This window comes from Meles meles, chromosome 17 (assembly GCF_922984935.1).
Source record: "Meles meles chromosome 17, mMelMel3.1 paternal haplotype, whole genome shotgun sequence".
Taxonomy (NCBI): Eukaryota; Metazoa; Chordata; class Mammalia; order Carnivora; family Mustelidae; genus Meles; species Meles meles.
In genome coordinates this window covers 57399200-57421962 of record NC_060082.1, presented here as the reverse complement: position 1 = coordinate 57421962, position 22763 = coordinate 57399200, and the positions used below count along the sequence as shown (strand labels likewise).

The 22763-nt window shown below is 36.3% G+C and overlaps 1 protein-coding gene across 19 annotated transcripts in view; it reads left to right on the top strand.

Moving 5' to 3' along the window:
* The window catches only part of CDC42BPA (CDC42 binding protein kinase alpha), a 318157-nt gene that overhangs the window by 67266 nt on the left and 228128 nt on the right, over positions 1 to 22763 (top strand). For all 19 annotated transcript variants that reach the window (XM_045983612.1, XM_045983604.1, XM_045983610.1 and 16 more), the window contains exon 2: positions 793 to 884. In XM_045983612.1, coding sequence (XP_045839568.1) covers positions 793 to 884 — 92 coding nt within the window. The remainder of the gene's footprint in view (positions 1 to 792; positions 885 to 22763) is intronic.

Here is a 22763-nt window from a genome sequence, read left to right as displayed (position 1 = left end):
ATTTACTATTATCACCTCAAGGTCATTTTCTTGCCTCTCTGCATTTGCTTATATTGCTCCCTGTGCCTGGAATGTCTACACTGCAAACCCAGGCAAAGTAGGAAAGTTTACTTAGTCCTCAAGGTGCAGTTCTGTGTTATTTTGTCTGTGAAGTATTAGTGTTCCATTCTCACCTATCTTGAAGCACTTTATATTTACCTCTCTTAGAAGTTTCATCCCACTGTTAAATTTTGTATGTGTGCCTACTGTCTGCCTGACCTGAAGACTTAGAACCTCCTGAAGAAGGAAGGTATCATACTGTACTGATAGTTATTCAAGCTTCGGTGATTGCCACCATGTTTTATATAGTGTAGACTCTTGCTAATGGAGTGTTAAAAGGGTATATAAATGTATGAGTGTGAAAGAAATCTGAATTTATGTGGTTGGAATTGTTGAAACTCCTTCTTCCATGAAATTTGCTTTTACTTCTTGGACATTTGTATTAAAATAATATGTCTAGCAATGAGTGTTAGAATTCTACATGAAAATGAATTGGCCTTCTTTGTACATTGCTGTTACTTTGCATTATTTCTTATGTTATTGGGTGTTTAAAAGTATCTTTATCACCAAAAATGTAATTCATATGCGAGAAATAAAGGAAATTGTTTTCTTATGGAAATTAAATGTATTCTTAATATAGTTTGATGGGATTATGAGATAGTTTGACTTTATTCTTAATTATCATTTGAATATTTACTGCTTAAGAAATGCCATTATGTATATATTTAAGTAATTGATGTTTTTTTGTTTCAGCCAAACCATTTACTTCTAAAGTGAAACAGATGCGCCTACATAGAGAAGACTTTGAGATACTGAAGGTGATAGGTCGAGGAGCTTTTGGAGAGGTAAGAGATAAAGTTTTTATAAAAGTTCTGCTAATTGTTGTGGAAAAAATTTTATACAGTTTGTAAGAGAATTTAACTGAAATATGATGTCCTTGCTATCATTATATGATCAATCAGAAAATATATTAGTGTTTGGATGAAATATTTCTACATGGAATTTTTTCCCAACATATTTTTCTTCACATGTCAGTGTAAGTTTCCTTGTGCCAGTACCACAGTTTTACATACTCTAGATTAAGAAGTCTCAATATCTGGTATTGTAATTCCTCCAGCTTCCTTCCTCTCCTCCTCTGTTCTTGGCCCTTGATATTTTCATATAATTTTACACTGAATGTTTCAGTTTCGGAAATACCCTTAAAAATCCACACCCACGGGGCACCTGGGTGGCTCAGTGGGTTAAGCTTCTGCCTTCGGCTCAGGTCATGATCCTAGGGTCCTGGGATCGAGCCCCACATTGGGCTCTCTGCTCAGCGAGGAGCCTACTCCCCCCCCCCCCCCGCCTGCCTCTCTGCGTACTTGTGATCTCTCTCTGTCAAATAAATAAATAAAATCTTTAAAAAAAAAATCCACACCCACACATCTGCTTGAATTTTGATTAGGATTGCGCTGAACTAGGAGATTCATTTGTAGATAATTGATACCTTAATGATACTGAGTCAGCCAGTTCATAAAGGAATGTGGTATTTTTTGTTTTAATTAGAATTGTTAAATTTCATTTTCTAGTTGTTTTTTTCTTAAGATTTTATTCATTTATTAGAGAGAAAGAGTAGAAGGCAGACGCTTAACCAACTGAGCCACCCAGGTGCCCCTTTTTTCTTTTTTCTTTTCCTTCTTTTCCTTTCGCGCAAGCATGAGCAGGGTAAGGGCAGAGGGAGAAGTGGGCTGTGCTCTCTTGTTTTAAGTTGCTATTCCTTTTATAACTTTTAGAGGTAGATAATTAGAGCATTAATGTCTAGCCCCTCTTTTCAAATGTGTGTTTAAGGCTATACGATTTCCTCTAGGCACCTTTAGCTACAGCTGGTAAATTTTGATATGTCATATTTTCTTTGTTATTTTGCTCAAAATACAGTGTGATTTCTAATTTCCATTGTGTTTTCTTTTTTTTCTTTCTTTTTATCTATTAACTTAGAAGTTTGTTGTTCAATTTCTAAATACTTGGAAGGTTTTCTAAGTGTATTTCCGTTACTGAGTTGCAGTGTAATTCCATAACAGTCTCCGTGTGTGATTTCAGTCCTTTGAAATTGGCTGTGCATTGTTATATAAATATTAGGTTAAAATCATTAACCTTGGGGCGCCTGGGTGGCTCAGTGGGTTAAAGCCTCTGCCTTCAGCTCAGGTCATGATCCCAGGGTCCTGGGATCGAGCCCCACATCGGGCTCTCTGCTCAGCAGGGAGCCTGCTTCCTCCTCTCTCTCTGCCTGCCTCTCTGCCTACTTGTGATCTCTGTCTGTCAAATAAATAAATAAAAATCTTAAAAAAAAAAAATCATTAACCTTGTTCAAATCTTCCACATCCTTACTTTATTTTCTCTGCTTGATTTGTCATTTCCTGATAGAGTATTTGTTTAGTCTTTATTTCTTTTATTTTTCACTGATAACAAATATAAAGTTATTATATCTTCCTGGCAATTAACTCTTTTAATCATAATAGAATGATCCTTGTTATCTCTAAATAATGCTCTTTGAAATTTTTCTTAATTTGATGTGACTAGAATGATTCTAGGTCTTTTTATTAGTATTTTCATTAAATATCTTATTCTATCCTTATAGTTTTAGCTTTAATCTTATGGTATGTTTACTGTTCAGTAGAATAAAGGTTTTTTGTTTGTTTGTTTGTTTGTTTTTTTAAGGGAACTCTACCTCCAGCATAGGGCTTGAACTTATGACCCCCAAGATCAAGAATCACATTCTCTACTTTGTTTTTTAAGACTTTATTTATTTATTTGACAGATCACATGTAGGGAGGGAGGCAGGCAGAGAGAGCTGGGGAAGCAGGCTCCCTGCTGAGCAGAAAGCCCCATGCGGGGTTTGATCCTAGGACCCTGAGATCATGACCTGAGCCCAAGGCAGAGGCTTAACCCACTGAGCCACCCAGGCACCGCTTTGTTTTTGTTTTTGTTTTGCTTTGCTTTTTTTTTTTTAAGATTTTATTTACTTATTAAGAATCACATTCCCTACTGACTGAGCCAGCCAGGTCCCCCAGTTTTTGTTTTTTAATCCAGTCTGATAATCTCATCTTTGAATAGAAGTATATAGTCATTTGACTATATGTAATGGAATTATTTATTACTGTTTGTTTTCTATTTGTCTTGCCCGTTCTGTATTACGTGTTTAATTCCTGATAATGGAGTATTTTAAATTATTCTCTCCCTCATTTATTAATTTCTTAGTTTTACTTTTCATTGGTTTCTCTAGAGATTGCCATATGTAGTCTTGGCAAATTTGTATTTTGCTAATTCTGATTTATCTGACTTACACCTTTTTTGGGTCATTGCTGCTATGTCTGCATTAGTACATATATTTAAAACCTCCAAAACTACTGTTTCTGTTCCTTTAGATGTGCTCATATATTCACAGTTTTCTCTTGCTCTTTACAGTCACAGACTTCCCTTTGATAACATTTTCATTTTGACTTAAAAATTCCTTTTATTATTTCATCCTGTCTGGTGATAAACTGTCTGCTTTTATTTATCTGAAAATACATTTATTTTGAGGTCTTAAAATTTTTAAAAAATTGAGTTCTGTGCACACCTGATTCAATGGATTTTTATATTTGCATGTGCTTGTGTAACCATTACGTACAGTAGGTACCCATTGCCACCACTCTGTAAGCACCTCCATATTAATCATTTATGCTGACTTTATCACTGTGGATTTATTTTGCTTGTTTTTAAATTATTTGTTAATGGAATTATATAATACATACTCTTGTTTCTGGCTTTTTGTTCAACATTATGCTTGTGTGATTCATCTTTGTATTAGTTCACAGTACTCCTTTGTATAAATATACCACAAGTTATTTATTCATACTAATGTTGGTGGGTATTCAAGTTGTTTATAGTTTTTGGCCATGTTAATGTTGCTGTGAACATTCTTGTACATGTCTTTTGGGAGACAGAGACACTCATTTGTGTTTCATATAAACTTAGGAGTGGAATTGCTGGGTCATTGGATAGGCCTGTTCAGCTTTGGTAGACAATGTCAGAAAATTTCCCAAGTGGTCACCAGTTTGCTAATTTTTACCAAAAAACCCATCAGCAGTGAAGGTTCCAGTTGCTCACAACCTCACCAACACTTGGTTATTTATTTGTTTTTAAAATTTTAGCCATTTTTTGGGAGGGTGAATAGTGATACTGGATTACAATTTCATTTTATATTTTCTCCTAAGTCTTTAACTTACACCCATTTTCATATCACTGTATATAACTTAAATTTTTTGTGTGTGTCTGAAGTGCATATTCTGATGTTAGATTGGGAGTGGGTGGGGGATTGAGAGTGGGTTGTCTGACTTACTGGTGTATTCTGGGTATAGGTGCTTTGTTGGAGATAATGTGTGTGTATGTGTGTGTATTAAATAAAATATCTCTTCCTTTCTGTGCCTTGGCTTTTCCCTCTCCATATGGATCTTATATTGAAGAGAAGTTCTTACATTTAGTAAACTCTGTTTAATTAAACTTTTCTTTATTATTAGTCCTTTTGTGTTCCTTTAAAGATTTTTTTTTTTAAACTCCCAAGGTCATGACGATATTTTCCCGTGCTATATTCTATAATCTTAAAAAAAAATTTATATTTTAGACTGTTTTCCATCAGATTTATAATTTTGTGTTTCTTGAGGTATAGGTCAAGGCTCATTTTATTCTTTGTAGGTTTTATACATTTATGAGTGTTTGATGTTTTCGGATGAGCTTTAATAGAATTGTTTTCTAACTTTGTACTAGAATAGAAATGCAATTGATTTTTGTATATTCATACTGTATTTAAGGATCTTGATATATTCACTTACTCTAGATGATATGTAAGTTTTTGAATTTTTCATAATTGTATTTCCAAATAATGACAGCTTTTTTTTTTCCTTTCTGAACTTTATGCCTTTTACTTTTTTTTCTTATATTACTGCAATGGAGAGGGTCTTCCATAAAATGTTGAATTCAAGTGGTGAAAATAGAATTTTTGTCTGGTTTGTGATTTTAGGGTGAAGTATTCAGTATTTTACTATTGCATTTGAAGTTTGCTGCAGATTTTTTGTTTGTATTGTTACTCTTTTCTAGGCTAAGTTAGTTTCCCTTCTAGTCCTAGTCTGTTGAGAGTTTTTGCCATGCATAGATGTTAACCTTTATCAAAAGTTTTTCAATATGTGTTTCGTTGATATGATTTAACTTCTATATTTGGTTACTGTGGGGATTATATTGGTTAGTTTTTGAATGTACCAATACTACATTAGTATATAAATCCAGTTGTTCCATGTATCATTTTAATATATATAGTGTGGTTTAATTTGCTTATATTTTGCTTAGCAGTTTTTTGTTTACATGTATGAGAAAGATTGGCTTTTAATTTACCTGTTCTATTAATCTTTTTATATTCAGGAATGATACGCTTAGGTCATAGGACGATTTGGGAAGTGTTCTTGGTTTCTTAGTTTTTGAAAGTTTGTATAAGATTATTATTTCTTGGAAACTAGTTAAGCCATCCGGGAGTGTGATTTCTTTTCTTTTCTTTTTTTTTTTTTGTTACTGTTGTCTCTCTCTTTTGAGGTAAATTTTGTATATGTTGAAATACACTTATTGTGTATATGTATGATGTGAGTTTTGACAAGTAGATTCACCCTTACTGAAGATATAGAACTTTTCCATCTCCCTAAGAAGTGGCAACCACTGTTCTAAATTATAACTGTGGCTTAGTTTTGAGTTTTTGAAAATTTCATGTAAATGGAATCCTACCATACGTACTTTTCAGGGTACAATTTCTTTTGCTCAGAATACGTCTGTGAGATCCATTGTTGTGATTGAATGTATGAATATTCCCTTTTTTGTTGCTGATTAGCATACTATTTTATTAATAGACTACAATTTATCCATTCTTATGTTGATGAGCATTTGGGCTGTTTTTAGTTTTTGGGTATTAAGAATAAAGTTGATATGCATATTATTGTACAAGTATGTATGGAAATACATTTATATTTTCCTTGGGTAAATATTACTGGAACTGCTCTGCTAATGGTAGGTGCATGTTTAAATTTAAAAGAAACTGGCAATTTTTTTCTAATCGGGTTGTACCAATTTATATTCCTACCGTGTTCCATGGTTCTCACCAATACATTCTCATTGTTAGTCTAGTGAGTGTGTAATAGTATCTCATGGTGTTAAATTGCATTGTTATTTGGATTTTGTTGTGTATCAACATAATAATGTGTTTTTGTGGCTTATTCACCATTCTTCTATCTTCTTTGTGAAGTATATCTTCAAATATTTTGTTCATTTTTAAAAATAGAGGTATTTGTATTTTCATTATTGTAGGAATTCATTATATTTTATATTTATAAAAGTCCTTTGTCAGATACATGTTTTGTCAATATTTTCTCACAGGCTATGTGGCTTGCCTGTTAATTTTCTTAAGAAATGTTTCCTTATGAGCAGACGTTTTAAATTTTGATGATATAATTGAAAATTTTTTCTCTTACTGTTGTTATTTTTTATGCTCTAAGAAATTCTTGTTAATAACCAAGTCACAAAAATATTTATACTTTTCCCATTGAAGCTTTATAGTTTTACCTTTTTTGTTTGGATTGGCGATCCATTTCCCACATTTCCCAATTCCATTTCAAATTAATTCATGTATGATGTCAGACAGACATTGAGGTTCATTTATTTCCCAGTGGATTTCTAGTTGTTTTAACACCATTTGTTGAAAAGGCTGTTTTCTGTCTATTGAATTTCTTATGCACCTTTGTTAAAAAAAAAAAAAAAAAATCAGTTGACCATATGAGCCTGGAACTTTTTCTGCTCTTTCTATTCTATTTCATTGGTCTCTTTGTCTTCTCCTATGGCAGTTCCACACTATCTTGATTTTTGATTCTTTTGCTTTATACTGTAAAGTTGAGAGCATGTGGCGAAGTCTGAGTGTAAGTCCTTCTACCAGGTTCTTTTTCAAAATCATTTTAACTCCTCTAGAACTGTTGGATTATTGCATAAATTTTAGAATCCATTTCAGCTTCCATAAAAGCCTACTGGTTTTGAAAATGAATTTGCATCAATTATAGATCAGTTTTGGTAGGACTGACACATTAACAATGTTAGGTCTACTAGTTAGTCCATAAACAATGTCATTTCTCTCTTTTTTTTTTTAAAGAGAGAAACAGGGAAAGCATGTGTGAGCTGAGGGGGGGTGGGTGTGCAGAGTAGCAGAGGGAGAATTTTTTTTCTTTTAATATTATTTATTTACTTATTTGACAGAGAGAGACACAGAGAGGGAAGACAAGCAGGGGGAGTGGGAGAGAAAGTAGCAGACTCCCCTGCTGAGCAGGGAGCTCAATGTGGGCCTGATCCCAGGACTCTGGGATCATGACCTGAGCCAAAGGCGGATGCTTAAAGACTAAGCCATCCAGGTGCCCTGAGGGAGAGAGAATCTTAAACAGGTTCCACACTCATGATCTGAGCCAAAATCAGGAGTCAAATGCTCAATGACTTAGCCACCAAAGTGCTTTGTTTGTTAAAGTGTATTTTAATTTTTCTCAAGAATGTTTTATAATATTAGTGTATAAGTTTTGTTCATTCTTTTAATTAAATGTATTTCTAAGTATCTTATTTTTTTGGTGCTATGGTAGATGACAGTAAAATTATTTATGTTCAGATAGGATGCTGCTAGTATGTAGATACATCACCGATTTTTGTATCTGACGTTATTTCCTAAATTCACTCATTTTTAAATAGTTTTTTGTTATTTTATTTGTTGCTTTCTTAGATTTTCTTTGTAAACGATCATATCGTCTGAGAATAGGGACAATTTCCTTTCTACTTTTCAGGCTTTATACCTTCTATTTCTTTATCTTTCTGTACTAGTTTGGACGTGTAGTACAATATTGAATAGGTGTCAGGAGGATAGGCATCCTTACCTTATTTCTGAACATTGGGAGAAAGGACTCAGTGTTTCATTGTTTGTGTAGGTGCCTTTTATCCTTTTGAAAATACTGTCTTCTATTACTAGTTTGCTGAGAATTAAGAAAAAATTTCATCACTAATGGGTGCTGAATTTTGTCATATGCTTTGGGCATTTATTGAAATAATCATATAGATTTGCCCTTTTATTCTGGTAATATGGTGAGCCACTTTGACTTTTTAAAAATAGAACTTATTTTTTAGAGCATTTTTATAGCAAAATTTATAGCAAAACTGAGAGGAAAGTACAGGGAGTTCCCATATCCCCCCGAGCCCGACGTGTGCTCAGCCTCTTCCACTGTTGACATTCCGCATTCTAGTGATGCATGTGCATCTGTGTCGTGTGCACAGACACAGCGTTTTCAGCCGAAGTCCACAGTTTACACTGGGGGTCACTCTTGGTGGTTCACATTGTATGGGTTTGAACAATGTATGATGGTACATATCCATCCTTATAATATCACACAGAATTGTTTCACTGCCTTAAAACATCCTCTGTTCTCTGTTTATCATTCCACCCTTCCTTTGTCTTCTGGCTGTCCCTCGTCTTTTTACTGTCTCCACAGTTTTACCTTTTCCAGAATGTCCTTTAGTTGGAATCATATAGGAAGGTAGTCCTTCAGATTGGCTTCTTCAATTGTAGTAATGTTCATTTACATTTCTCTTATGTCTTTTCATGGCTTTTGATAGTTCATTTCTTTTTAGTGTTGGATAATACACCATTGTCTAAACATGCCTCTGGTTTTATTTATCCATTTACCTACTGAAAGATAACTTGGTTGCTTCTAACTTTTGGCAATTATGAATTAAGCTGCCATAAGTACCCATGAGGAGGTTGTTGGGTGGACATAATTTTTTTTTTTTTTTTTTAGAGATTTTATTTATTTATTTATTTGACAGATAGAACACAAGTAGGCAGAGAGCCAGGCAGAGGGAGAGGGAGAAACAGGCTCACCGCTGAGCAGAGAGCCCGACGTGGGGCTCTATCCTAGGACCCTGGGATCATGACTTGAGCCAAAGGCAGCTGCTTAACTGGCTGAGCCACCCAGGCACCCCTGGACGTAAATTTCACTTCCTTTGGGGAAATACCAAGGAGCATGATTGCTGGATGGAATGGTAAGAGTATTGTTAAAGTTTTGTAAGAAACTACCAAAATGTCTTACAATGTGGCTGGTACCATTTTGCATTTGACCAGCAATGAATGAGAGTTCCTGTTGCTCCACATCCTTATCAGCCTTGGGCGTTTTCAGTGTTTTAAATTTTGGCCGTTTTAATAGGTGTGTAGTTGTAGATTATGGTTGTTTTAACCTGCAGTTCCCTAGGTGATGTTGAGCATATTTTCATGTGCTTTTTGCCATCTGTGTATCTTCTTGGGTGAGATGTCTGTTAGGATCTTTCGCCCATTTTTTTTTTTAATGGGGTGGTTTGTTTTCTTAATGCTGATTTTTAAGAGTTCTTTGTTTGTTTTAGATAACTGTCCTTTATCAGATGCGTCTTTTGCAAAAATTTCCTCCCAGGTTTGTCTTCTCATTCTTGCGACAGTGTCTGTCACAGAGCAGAAGTTTTTAATTTTGGTGAAGTCAAATTTATCAGTTATTTCTTTCATGGATTCTGCCTTTGGTAAATGATTGATTTTTCAAATGTTAAGCTAATCTCTGGGATAAATTCCAGTTGGTCATGACTTACAGTCCTCTTGAGATATTGCTCTATTCAATAGTTCCTTTGTGTTTTCTTAGCTATTTTCATATCTATAATTAATGGAGAATGTTTACCTGTGATTTATTTTTTATAATGTTGGTGTCAATTTTTGCATTAGTTTTACACTGGACTTACAAAATGAACTGGCAGAGGGTTTGCCTTTCTTTTTTTTTTTTTTAATATTTTGTGTATATTTGGTATTTTTTTTTTTCCCTTAATTGTTGGATAGAATTTACTGTAAAACCTTTTGGACTTGGGGTTTGTGTGGGCATATAATTGTACTAATTTAGTTTCTTGATGGTTATAGAACTATTCAGATTTTCTATTTTATATTGTGTCAGCTTCAGTAAATTTCATTTTTCATGAACTTTATTTCATTTAAGTTTTCAAATGTGAAGTTGCTCATAATATCCCTTTATTATTTTTTTGACGTCTGTGGAATATGAGGTAATACTCCATCTTTCATTGCTGATGCTTAGGTTTTTTTCCTCTCATTCTTTGTTAGTCATGTTAGAAGTTGTTCAGTGTTACTAATTTTTTTTTTTTTTTTTTTTTTTTTCTTTTTTTTTTTTTTTTTTCAGTGTTACTAATTTTGAACAAATCTACTTTAGGTGTATGGATTGTCTGTATTTTTGTCACTTATAAAAAAAGATTTATTTTAGAGAGAGTGCACGTGAGCAGGGAGAGGGACAGAGGAGGGTGGAGAAGGAGAGGGAAAGGAGAGAATCTCAAGCAGACTCTGGACTGAGTGTGGAGCTCAATGCAGGGCTCGATCTCACAACCCTGAGATCATGACCTGAGCCAAAAACCAAGAGTCAGATGCTTAACTGGCTGAGCCCCTCCAAGGTGCCCCTATTTTTGTCCCTTTTTAACATAATTTTTTTTCTTTGTTTCTTTTATAATGCTGTCTTTGGATTTGATTTGCTCATTTTTTTTCTAGCCTCTCAAAAACTTAAACTTAGATCTTTCATTCTTTTCCATTCCAATTTAAGCATTAAAACTATAAATTTCTCTCTGAGCAGGGTTAGGTGTATCCCACAGATTTTGATGTTATATTTTCATTATCATTCATATCAAAAAATTATCTAACTTTCTCTTTGATATCTTCTTTGATTAGTCATTAAGTATAGCATTTACTTTTAATAATTTTGGGGCTAAATGTGTTATCTTACTGTTACTGATGTCCAAATTATGTTTGTTGTAGTTAGACATCATACTCTTAAGTTTTCAGTACTTTGGAGATTTATTAAAATTTGTTTTATGGTCAAAATATGGCTTATTGTTATGAACACTCCATATGTACTTGAAAATAATTTTTATTGTATGTTTGTTGATTATATGCTTTTATGAATGTCAGGTCAAGGTGGTTGATGGTGTCAATAAAATCTTCCATACTTTGGTGAGTTTTGTTTAGTTCATTTGAGAAAGGAATACTGGAATCTTCAAATATAATTGTGGGTATGTCTGTTCCTCCTCTTCATGCATTTTGAAACTCGTAAAAGGTGCATACAATTTCTCAATTTTTTTGTATTTCTGATACATCAGCTTTTTTATCATTATGGGCTGTTTCCTTTTTTGTAAGGTAGTATGTCTGTCTGATAGTCTAGTTTGTTTCATATTAATATAGTCACCTTTTTTTTTAAGATTTTATTTATTTATTTGACAGAGAGAGAGAGAGATCACAAGTAGGCAGAGAGGCAGGCAGAGAGAGAGGAGGAAGCAGGCTCCCTGCTGAGCAGAGCCCAGTGCAGGACCCTGGGATCATGACCGGAGCCTAAGGCAGATGCTTAACCATCTGAGCCACCCAGGTGTCCCCTCTTGCTCTCTTTCTGCCTTTTTTGGGGTTACTTGAATTTTTTTTTTTTAAGGGAAGCAGGCTCCCCGTTGAGCAGAGAGCCCAATGCGGGCTTGATCCCAGGACCCCGGGATCATGACCTGAGCCGAAGGCAGAGGCTCCAACCCACTGAGCCACCCAGGTGCCCCTTGAATATTTTTTAATGTTCTCTTTTGATTTCTGTATTGACTTCTTTGCCAAACAAAGAAGTTTGTTTGCATTATTGCAAAGAAGTATGTCTGCATTATTTTCATAATAGTTGTTCTTGAATATGGGTCCTTTTTTTCCCACTCCAAGAACTTAGCATCTTATAAGTGTCGCAACAGTCTTATTTGTTACAGAAATGTCAGTGTCAGTTTTCTTGTTGATAATTTTGCTCTCTTTCTTCTACCTTCCTACTACTGCATAAACGAGAGGGTGAAGTCACATAAATTGCCCAGAATTAGGGTCAAACAAAAATGAATTGGAATGACCCAGATACGCACACATATAATTTTTGCCAAAAAGCCTGCATCAATTAGGTGTAAGAATTAAAAAGGAAGAGTTAGAACCTCAGTTTGGAAATATATTCTGATATATCTAAAAACTATATCTAAAAGACCAAAGATAGTGCTAAAAGCTACTATAAGATTAAAGAGATAATTCCATAGTAATTATACATATATACAAGTTGTGAACTTTTATATGTATGAACAACTGCAGTTGGAAGTTAATGGAAGAGAAAAATTTACAATTGCCACATCATAAAAGTGTTAATTATTTATAAATTAATTAACAGATTAAATAATTCCAGTAAATAGGGTAATTACTAGGCTGGTTCTTAAGTTTATGCAGGAAAATGCAACAGAAAAATGCTTAAAAATGGAGCGGTGATAGACCGACTGTATATTAAAATGTGTTATAAAGCCTTAAGAAATAGCACATGAATAAAATGTCCAAAAATCGGGCTCACATACACATAGTAATTTAATGTCTGCTAAAGGCAGCCTCTCCAATTAGTGCAAAAGAGAAATTTTAATACATGGTCTTGAGACAACGGGATAGCCAGTTGGAAGGGTCCATTTGTGGATCCAGTTAAAATTCATACTATATATTAGGACAAACTATGAATGGATCAGATGTTAAAGTGTAAAAAATAAGACAAATAGAACATAGATGTCCGAAATAGGTTGAACAAGCTATGGTATAGCTGCACACTGGAGCACTGTACACCTGCGTTAAAGATCTGAGGTCGCCAGGATATATCGTAAAGTGGATAAAATAGGCTGCAGTCAGGTCATGATCCCGGGGTCTTGGGATCAAGCCTCATGTTGGACTCCCAGCTCAGTGGGGAGTCTGCTTCTCCCTTTCCCTCTGCCTGCCACACCCCCTGCTTGTGCTCACTCTCTCATTTTTTTTTCTCTCAAATAAATAAAATCTTAAAAAAAATAGGCTGCAGGATAGTGTATATATAGTAAGCTGTTTTTGTTAAGAGGTAGAAATTGTACACTTCATACTTGTATTTTCATAAAGTAACACTTTACAGTGACCGGGGTGGGAGGGTGTACATGTAGACACTGACAGCAGTGGGGGTGACCCTTCTAGGTAGAAACATTTTTGTTTTGGTTTTTGTAGCATTTGATTTTTATTGAATAATAAATTCTTTTTGAACTTATTCTCCATTTCATAAATCACTAGAAAGTCTTCCAGGTTGAGATGAATTAATCTGCAAGTTCTGCAAATAATTTAAGGAAGAAGTCAAGTCAGTGTGAATGTCAGCTTCCCCAGATAGAAAAGAGGGACCATTGCCCAGCCCATTTGATGAGGCTAGAATAAGCTTGTTTCTAAAACCTGACTGTTGAGTCGGAGGAGGGCACCATAGGAAAGAATGCCTGTGATTTGATTTTATCACAAAAGTCAGGATAATGGTTATCTCTGATGAGAAGGTGGAGGAATGTGGGTAGATTCTGGGCTACTGCAATGTTCTGTTTCTTGATCTCCATTTTACTTATATGTTGTTCGCTTTAAAATTGTGTTTAACTCTACATTTGTTTTGTCTTTCTGAATGTTATAATCACAAATGTTATAAAGTAATTTGTAAAAAGCTATAATAATCCATATTTTTCTAACAAATGAGCTCTAAAATATATATAGTAACAACCGATAACATTTCCATAGGGGAATACAAAAATTCAGAACAGTTTAAAATAGAGCTTTTAACTATCCCTTCTCAGAAACTGGCTAGTCAAGGAATTTTTGAAAAAAATCAAGACTTAAGTTTTTATTTAATTTATTTTATTTTTTTTAAAGATTTTATTTATTTATTTGACAGAGAGAGATCACAAGTAGACAGAGAGGCAGGCAGAGAGAGAGAGAGGGAAGCAGGCTCGCTGCTGAGCAGAGAGCCCGATGCGGAACTCGATCCCAGGACCCTGAGATCATGACCTGAGCCAAAGGCAGCAGCTTAACCCACTGAGCCACCCAGGCGCCCCAAGTTTTTATTTTTTGAAGGTAGGACTTTTTAATGGCATATTTATTCCATTCTGTGTTAAAACGATTGGTAGAGTAATGCAGTGATTTTTAAAAATGGAAACAACTAGCTTCTCCTAAACTAGTTTCATGAAGGGATTAGAGGCAGTCAAATTGGTATCCAGTAGGCATGCACTTGCTTTTGTTTAAGCTATTCTATTGGGATTTATGTTCTGCAACTAGCATAGCAGTTTTAGCCAGCGTTGGAATTGTTCATTCCCATGGTCAGGTTCACCGCAAATAAAACTTCTTTTTAAAAAAAAAAGTCATGCCACCGAGAAGAACAGAAGGGGTGTGCCACAGTGGAAGGTTCAACAGATTAAGGGACCCCTGGACAAAATGGCTTTCTTCACTTAACAGTGTATCATCTCTCCTCTTACTCAAAATCTAGAAAATAACCACTTGGTAGGAGGTATTGAATATATATAGGGATTTATATCATTGTTGGGAATTTCATTTTCCATCCCTTTGGAAAACCTGAAGTCAGACCCTTCAGGTTCTCACACAGTTTTGCTCAGTGGCGATGTTCCTGGAGGGAGAGTTTGGAGGTTGGTTGTAACAGGATTTGGAGCAGCAGGCACTAGTCTACGCAGAAGTCCTTATTAGGAAATTGAAAGGGCTCACTGTCCCGTCAGCAGTAAGGATCAGTCCACGGAAGAGGCCGCATGTAGCCAAGGCTGGGGTTTTTTTCCTGTGTAAGAGAACTCTGTTTAACCTTAAATAGTATATACAGGGTGTGGCCTGGTCTTGTCTTTCGGGCCCCACCGCACACTAGCCACCATCCGAGCTCTTCAGTCTTATCCGAACTCAAAGAAGAAAAGGAGTTCCCACCGCAATCCTCACCTTAACCCAACCAGCCTTGTAAAAATCAAAAACCAGGCTGCAGTAGGCCACAACATTTTTGTGGTGCTGATCGGTACCTGAGATTCTGACCACAGTCTCTGATTGATTCCTCCGAGAATTTGAAGAAGCAGTTGTCGCCCCAGTTTGTTTTCCAGGAGTGGTAGCCAGCCAGTGGGGGATGGCATTCCCCACAGTCCAGTCTAGGAGGCAGGTGGTCTGGCCTCCCTTTACTTTGTTGCTGACATGAACTTAAAAGACCGCCGGAGTTGGCCAGCACAGGGAAGGCTCCCTCTGCTGGGCCCTGCTTGTAAGCACCAGCTGTGAGCGTCGTGCTGGAAGGAAGCTGGAAGCTGTAGTGGTAGCTTCTTCTTACCCCTGTAGGACCGAGGGTAGCCGGGTTTACAGACCTCGCTACACTTGGGAGGGTCTCTCCACTTCCATCGCCTGGTGGCTGAGAGCCATTGAAATAGTGCTCACGTAGGGGGATAGAGTAGGGTCTGCAGCCTACATGGGAATCATAATGAGGCCATCTTGAGACCAGGCCTTGCTTGGTCCAGAAAATTCAGGCTCCAGAGTAAGGCCCTCTTACAATCATCCCCCACTACTCAGTAGAGGAGCAGTCTTCAGCAGGCCCCGATCTCCCCACTGGCGTCCGAATGGTGTGAATGCAGAGCTGGTCAGAGCTTGTAGCCCAAGCAACTGGGAAGAAACACAGGAATTCTGTTGCTGATGTCTTTTGAATGTTTAGAAAGTTCAGCCACTATTTCTAGATATCAGAGTTTTTTAGGCAGACTCATTTTCTTAGCAAACTGTACTCTCTGAGGCAACTTTGGTCTATCCAGGAAAGGCTCAAACACCCTGTTTTGCTGATGTCCCCATATGGAGGCTGAACAGTTCATCTGCAGGGGTGCAAAATGGGGTCTGCTTTAGTAAGCAGCACCACCAGGCATAAAAGGATGGATAGGGCCCACCACACTTTGGGGTCTGGATCCTGGATTTACTGAAGCTGTGGAGACCCTGAGCCCACAGTTTCCATGTCCAGTCTTAGTACCTGCTAATGTAATGTAATGGTAGAACCCAGTCTACCATTGTTGCCACTGGGATAAGATGTAAAATATTTTAATGACATGATTAAATAATAATATTAAGTAATAATATTAAATAATATTAAACAAATAATATTAAGTATTAAATAATAATAATAATAAAATAATGACATGTTTAGATAAGTAAAGAATTCTATATCCAGTAGAGAACACACATCGTTTTCTAGCACATACTGATCATTCTTAGAATTTACCTTGGTCTTGGGGCTCCTGGGTGGCTCCGTCCGTTAAACGGCTCCTTTTGGCTCCCAGGGTCCCAGGATCTAGCCCTGCCTCAGTGTTCCTGCTCAGCAGGGAGCCTGCTTCTCCCTCAGCCCCACTTGTGTTCTTTTGCTCTCAAATAAATAAATAAAATCTTTAAAAAAATCTTTTAAAAAAATTTACGTTGTTCTAGGCCAGAAGGGGTGTCTCAGTAACTTCTAAAAATTATTATTATGCGGCCCAGTATCTGACCTTAATAAAAAAACAGTTAGAAATTGGGGTGCCTGGGTGGCTCAGTGGGTTAAGCATCCGACTCTTCATTTTAGCTCAGGTTATGATCTCAGGGTTGTAAGATCAAGCTTGTGTCAGGCTCCATGCTCAGCAGGGAATCTGCTTGAGATTCTCTTCTCCCTCTGCCCCTTCCCCTGCTCACTCTGTCTTTCTAAAATAGATTAATCTCTTTAAGAAAAGGAATTAATAGCAGCTAAAAATGACCTGTATGTTTATACACTTGAAAGTATAGATCATAAGGGAAATTATAAAGTAATTAGGTATGAATGAAATTGCATTTCAAAATTTGTGAGATACTTAGAGATTTATAACTTATAATTAATTTAGCGGGAAACAAGAAACTTTGGTAAGTGCTGTGGGCTGAATTGTGGCATTATCCCCAAGCCCTCAAAAACATTCGTATATTAAAGTTGTAACTAAGTACCTCAGAACATGACCCTATTTAGACATAGAGTCTTTGTAGAGATAACTAAGTTAAAATGAGGTCATTGTGGTGGGTCCTACTGTACTATTAAGGGTATCCTTATAAGAAGGGGAAATTTGGACACGGTCATGGACAGAAGGAAGATGATTTGAAGACACAGGGAGAAGTTGGGCATGTCTAGTCAAGGAGAAAGGCCTGGAATAGATCTTTCGTCATGACACTCAGAAGTAACCAACCCTTTCACCTTGATCTTGGACTTCTGAGTCTCCAGAACTGTAAGAGAAAATATATTTTTGTTGGTTAAGCTACCTGATCTATGATACCTTGTTATGCCAGCCCTAGCAAACTAATACAGTAATTAATGACCCGCATTTTAATTCAGAAAGTTGGAAAAAGAACCACAAAGTAAACGAGGAGGAGACAAATACTAAAAGGAAGGCTGGAAGTTTGTTAAATAGAGAGTAGTATTACCGAAACCAAAATATGGGTTCTTTAAAAAAAATTAGTATATTTAAAAATTGTTAGGTCATAGCTCATGATTATTTCAATTTCAGAAGCATTACGTTTAATACATATCTATTTAAAAAACTCTAAAAATAATAAAGGGGAAGTCTTTAATTTGCTGAAAGATATGTGCCAAAATCTAAAGCAAACTTCTAATGGAAAAACTTCAGATGCATGTCATTTAAGATCAGGAACAAGACAAACATGGTTAACACTGTTAGAGCATTTTGTGTTACTAGAGTTCCTGGCCAGTATGCTAGGAAAATAAATGAGTTAATAGGTTTGGAAGGGAAGAGATAAATCTGTATTTATAGATCACCTACACATAAAAATCTACAGAGGCAATAAACAACATATATGTATTAGTAAGATAATTTAGTACTTCTGAAATAAAAGATCATTTTATAAAAATCAGAATTCCTCTAGACACAAAACAATCAGCTAGAAGAGATGATGGTGTAAGATACCATTTGCAAGAATAAAAGCAATCAAGTAGCTAGGATTTAACCTGACAAATAATGGCCAAGATTTACAAGGAGGAAAATTTAAAACTCTGTTAGAGTATATCATAAAGACCTGAAAAACAGATACTCTGTAGTCAAACATGGTATAATGTATTTGTAAATATGTCCGTTCTCTCTAGAGTAATCTATAAATTGTGAAATGCCAATCAAAATCCTATAGAATATTTTGAGAAATTTGACACACTGAGTAATTTGCAAGGAACTTCTCATTCTGATTATAACACTTGCTTGTATCACACTACCTCTTCTGCTGAAAACGACTAGAAAACCTTGAGTAAAAACAGATTTATCTGAAAGTGTAGAGCTATAAAATCAGTAAGGACTTGGGCTGTGAGTCAGAGAAGTAGGTCTATTGAGATGTGAATCTCCAGCATTTTCGCTTTACCTTTCAATTGGAGGCAGTTGTCTAGGGGCAGAGAAGCTAAAGAAAACTTTCAGAAATCTCAAAGCTCAGGGAGAACAAAAATTAGAAATTAGAGCTCAATAAAGAGGAGGGCTCTGTTAAATATTCTAGGTATTTAATTGGGGCCCCTGAAGGGTTACACCCCTTAGGTGGAAGGACAAATGGAAATAGGCCAGCCCTCACAAGATGGAAACTTGGTTGTAATCAAATCAATCCCAGATTGTATTAAGGTGATCTGACCCTAGGGTAGAAATAAAACATACAGTGGCTTAAATTAAAACTCGACAGGTTTCATAGCAACCACAGAAAACTGAAGAGAGGATTAGTGGATTGGAAACTAGGTCAGTAGAAAATATCTAGGCTGAAGTATGGAGAGACAAAAGTGGACAGAAAATTAAAAAATAAATTAGGATTCCTATTAGACACAGTGAAAAAATTAACATGTATGTATTTATAGTTCCAGAAAGGAGACAAAGAGAAAATGGGACAGAAACAGCATCTGAAGAAGAGATAATCTGTGAGAGGTTTTCAAAGCTAACTAAGAACAGAAATCCAGGGGCACCTGGGTGGCTCAGTAGGTTAAAGCCTCTGCCTTCGGCTCAGGTCATGATCCCAGGGTCCTGGGATCGAGCCCTACATCGGGCTCTGCTCAGCAAGGTGCCTGCTTCCCTTCCTCTCTGCCTGCCTCTCTGTCTACTTGTGATCTCTGTCTGTCAAATAAATAAAAAAACAAAACAAGACAAAACAAAACAGAAATCCACACATAGATTCAAGAGTTCCTGTGTTTCAGTGACAGGATAAATGCATCAAGACATTTTATAATAGTAAAATTTGATATGTCCAGGCATATGATAGTCCAGGCATATGATAGTAAAATTTCTGAAAACTAAGAAATAAAATAAAGAGAGGGTTTTAATAACAGCTAGAGGAAAAAGGACTTGTAACTTCCAAAAAGCAATGAGAAGGCAGTTCACTTGACAAGGGAAATGATCAAGTTGAAGATAATGGAGAATTGTAAAACTGCTCAAAGAAGCAAACACGTCAATCTATGATTCTATACCCAGCAAAAATATTTATTTTAAAATGAAAGCAAAACTATAAAATATAGTTGAAAGCAATTAAAGAAGACCTAGACAAAGAGAGACATTCTGTATTTGTAGGTTGGAACACTTTATACTGTTAAGATGGCAGTTCTCCCCAAATTGATGTAATCCCTTTCAAAACCCAAGCTTTGACATGGTGATTTTAAAATTTATATAGAAATTCATGGGACCCAGAATAATTAAAATGATTTTGAAAAGGGACATAGTGGGAGAACTCACACTTCCTGATTTTAGAATTCATTACTAAGCACTAGTAATCAAGGCTGTGTGGTCCTGGCTTAAGGATCACATATCAATGGAATACAATTCAAAGTCCAGAAAAAAACCCACATGTCTGTGGCCAGTTGACCTTTTCCTTTCCTCTCCTTTCTCTTCTCTTTGTTTCTTTTCCTTTCCTTTTGTTTCTTTTTAAGATTTTATTTATTTGAGTGAGAGAGAGAGAGCAAGAATGGGCCAGGTGTGGGGGTAAGGGCAGGGACAGAGGTGGAAGGACAGACAGACTCCCTGCTGAGAGTGGAGCCTGATAATGGGCTTGATCCTAGAACCCTGAGGTTATGACCTGAGCCAAAGTCAGTTGCCTAACCAACTGAACCACCCAAGTACCCCGACTTGTTTCTTGTTTCTTTTTTTTGTTTTAAACTTTTATTTATTAAGTAATCTGTACCCCCAAAGTGGGGCTCAAATTCATGACCCCAAGATCACGAGTTGCATGCTCCACCAACTAAGCCAGGCAGGCATCCCTGGTCAGTTGATTGTTGATAAGGGTGCCAAGAACATTCAAAGGACTAAAAATATAGTCTTTTCAACAAATGGTGCAGGAGCAGCTAGATGCCACATGCAGAAGAATGAAGTTGGACCCTACCTTACATCATGTATAAAAGTAACTCAAAACAGAGAAGAGCTAAAGAGCTAAGAGTTAAAACTTAGCTAAGAGCTAAAATTGTGGAACTTTTAGAGGAAACATAGATACAAATTTTTGTGACCTTGGGTTGGGCAGCAGTTTCTTAAGTATACACCAAAACCAAAGAAAAAAAATAAATTAGATTTCATCAAAATTAAAAACTTTTGTGCTTCTAAAAAACACTATTGGGAAAGTGAAAAGACAGGAGAAAATATTTTCAAATTAAATATCTGAAAATAGTCTAATATCCAGGAACCTATAAAGAACATTTACAACACAACAGTAAAAATGCAAATAACATAACTAAAAAATTGACAAATAATTTTAATATACGTATCTTCAGCGAGATATATGAATGATCAGTAAGCACGTGAAAAGATGTCCAACATCGTTAGTCATTTGGGAAACACAATTCAGAGCCACTAGGGGATATCACTTATCATCCAGCCAGATGGCTGTAATTGAAAAGACGGCAAGCTTTGGTGAGGATATGGAAGGACTGGAACACTTTCTTGTACCTTGCTGGCGGGAATGTAAAGTGTGCAGCTGCTTTAGAAAACATTCAGTCCAGGGCACCTGGGTGGCTCAGTCGGTTAAGTGTCTGCCTTCGGCTCAGGTCATGGTCCTGGGGTCTTGGGGTTGAGTCCCGCATTGGCTTCCTGCTCAGTGGGGGAGCCTGCTTCTCCCTCTCCTCCCTGCTTGTGCTCTCTGTCACTATCTCTGTCTCTCTTGAATAAAAAAAATCTTAAAAAAAAGTTGAGTCCAGCAATCCAATTTTTAATCCAGCAATCCTATTCCTAGATTTATACCCAAGAGAAATGAAAACAAAGCATACACACAAAACCTGTATGTGAATATGCATAGGAACCTTAGTCATAAGAGCCAAAAAAAAAAATAAATAAAAAAAAAAAATCAAAAAATAAAAATGGGAACAGTCCACGTGTTTGTAAACTGAAGACTATGAACACAGGTGGTCTATCCATCCATTAGTATCTTGTTCAGCCACAAGGAAAGAGATACTTGTATCTGCTGTGGTGTGGGTGAACTCTGAAATCATGCTAAATAAAATTAATCAGACATAAACAGCCACTTATTATCTGTTCTATTTATATGAAATATCCAGAATAGGCAAATCCATAGAGACTGAAAGTAGATTAGTGGTTTTCAGGGGCTGATGGGAAGGGGGCGTGGGGCATGCTTGCTTCTGGGTATGGGGTGTTTTGTGGGGAGTGATGAAAATATTCTGGCATTAAACAGTGATGATTATACAACCTTGTGAATATACTGAAAACCAGTGAATTGTACACTTTAAAAGAGTGAATTTTATGGTATATGAATTATGTCTTAATTTTTTTTAAGTGAAGACAAAATAAAGAACTTTTAGGCAAAGAGAAAACTGAGAAAATCTGTCATCAGTAGACTTACACTAAGGGAAATACTAAAGGGAATCTTCTGGTGGAAGGAGAACGATCCTAGATAAAGCACAGGGATGTAGGAAGGGACAGAGAGCTTCAGAAAGGGTGAACGTGGCTTTTGATGACGGCATAAAATAGTCATAGTACTACACGTATGTATGTTTAGGTTACATGACCACAATGGCACTGTGGGTAGGAGGTGGGGAAGTGGATTAAATGTATTCGAAGATCTAATGACTGTCTAGGAGGTGGTAAGAATAGTAATTTGGTACTGTAAATTGTAATCTTTAGGATAGCCGGTGAAAGGAAAATACTAGCTTGTATAATGAGTTATAGAGGTGGAAAATAAATGATGGGAAATATAGCAGATAGTGAGCAGATAGGTTAAATCAAAATTTTAATATACCCAAAAGTTTAAGCAGGACAGAGCCCAATTTTTAAATTTTATTATATCCCACCCATCATAGCTTTGTATGGCCTAATTAATTGCTTTTATGTCTACAGAGCAACAGTGGACAGAAGTAAAAGGGTACACATGGGAGCCTCATAGTAGGAGATTTTAGCACACTGATTAATATCTCATACAAGTAGACAATAGTAAGGAAAAAAGATGTGAACAGCTACAAACTCGGTTGATGTGTAGAACACTATACTCAAGAACCGATGAACCTTCCTTTATGTCCAGTACATGTGGCGTGTTTAGCATTTACTAGTGCATAGAAGTGCAATTAATTTTTTTGTATAAGGACCTTATATCCTGTGACCGTTATAAATCTACTTACTAGGTTTGTCTTCCTGTTCTGTTTTTCACCTTTCCCATCCCTTCCTGCTCTCCAGTCACCAAAGTGCAAGATCAGTCTTCAGAGTCCAGGGTGAAAGCTGGCTGTACTTGCTTGTCCTCTAGGATTCTTAGATGCGCTTAGTTTTGAGACTGTGCCAGTTTCCTTCATCCCATCTCCGAAATGTGTTTA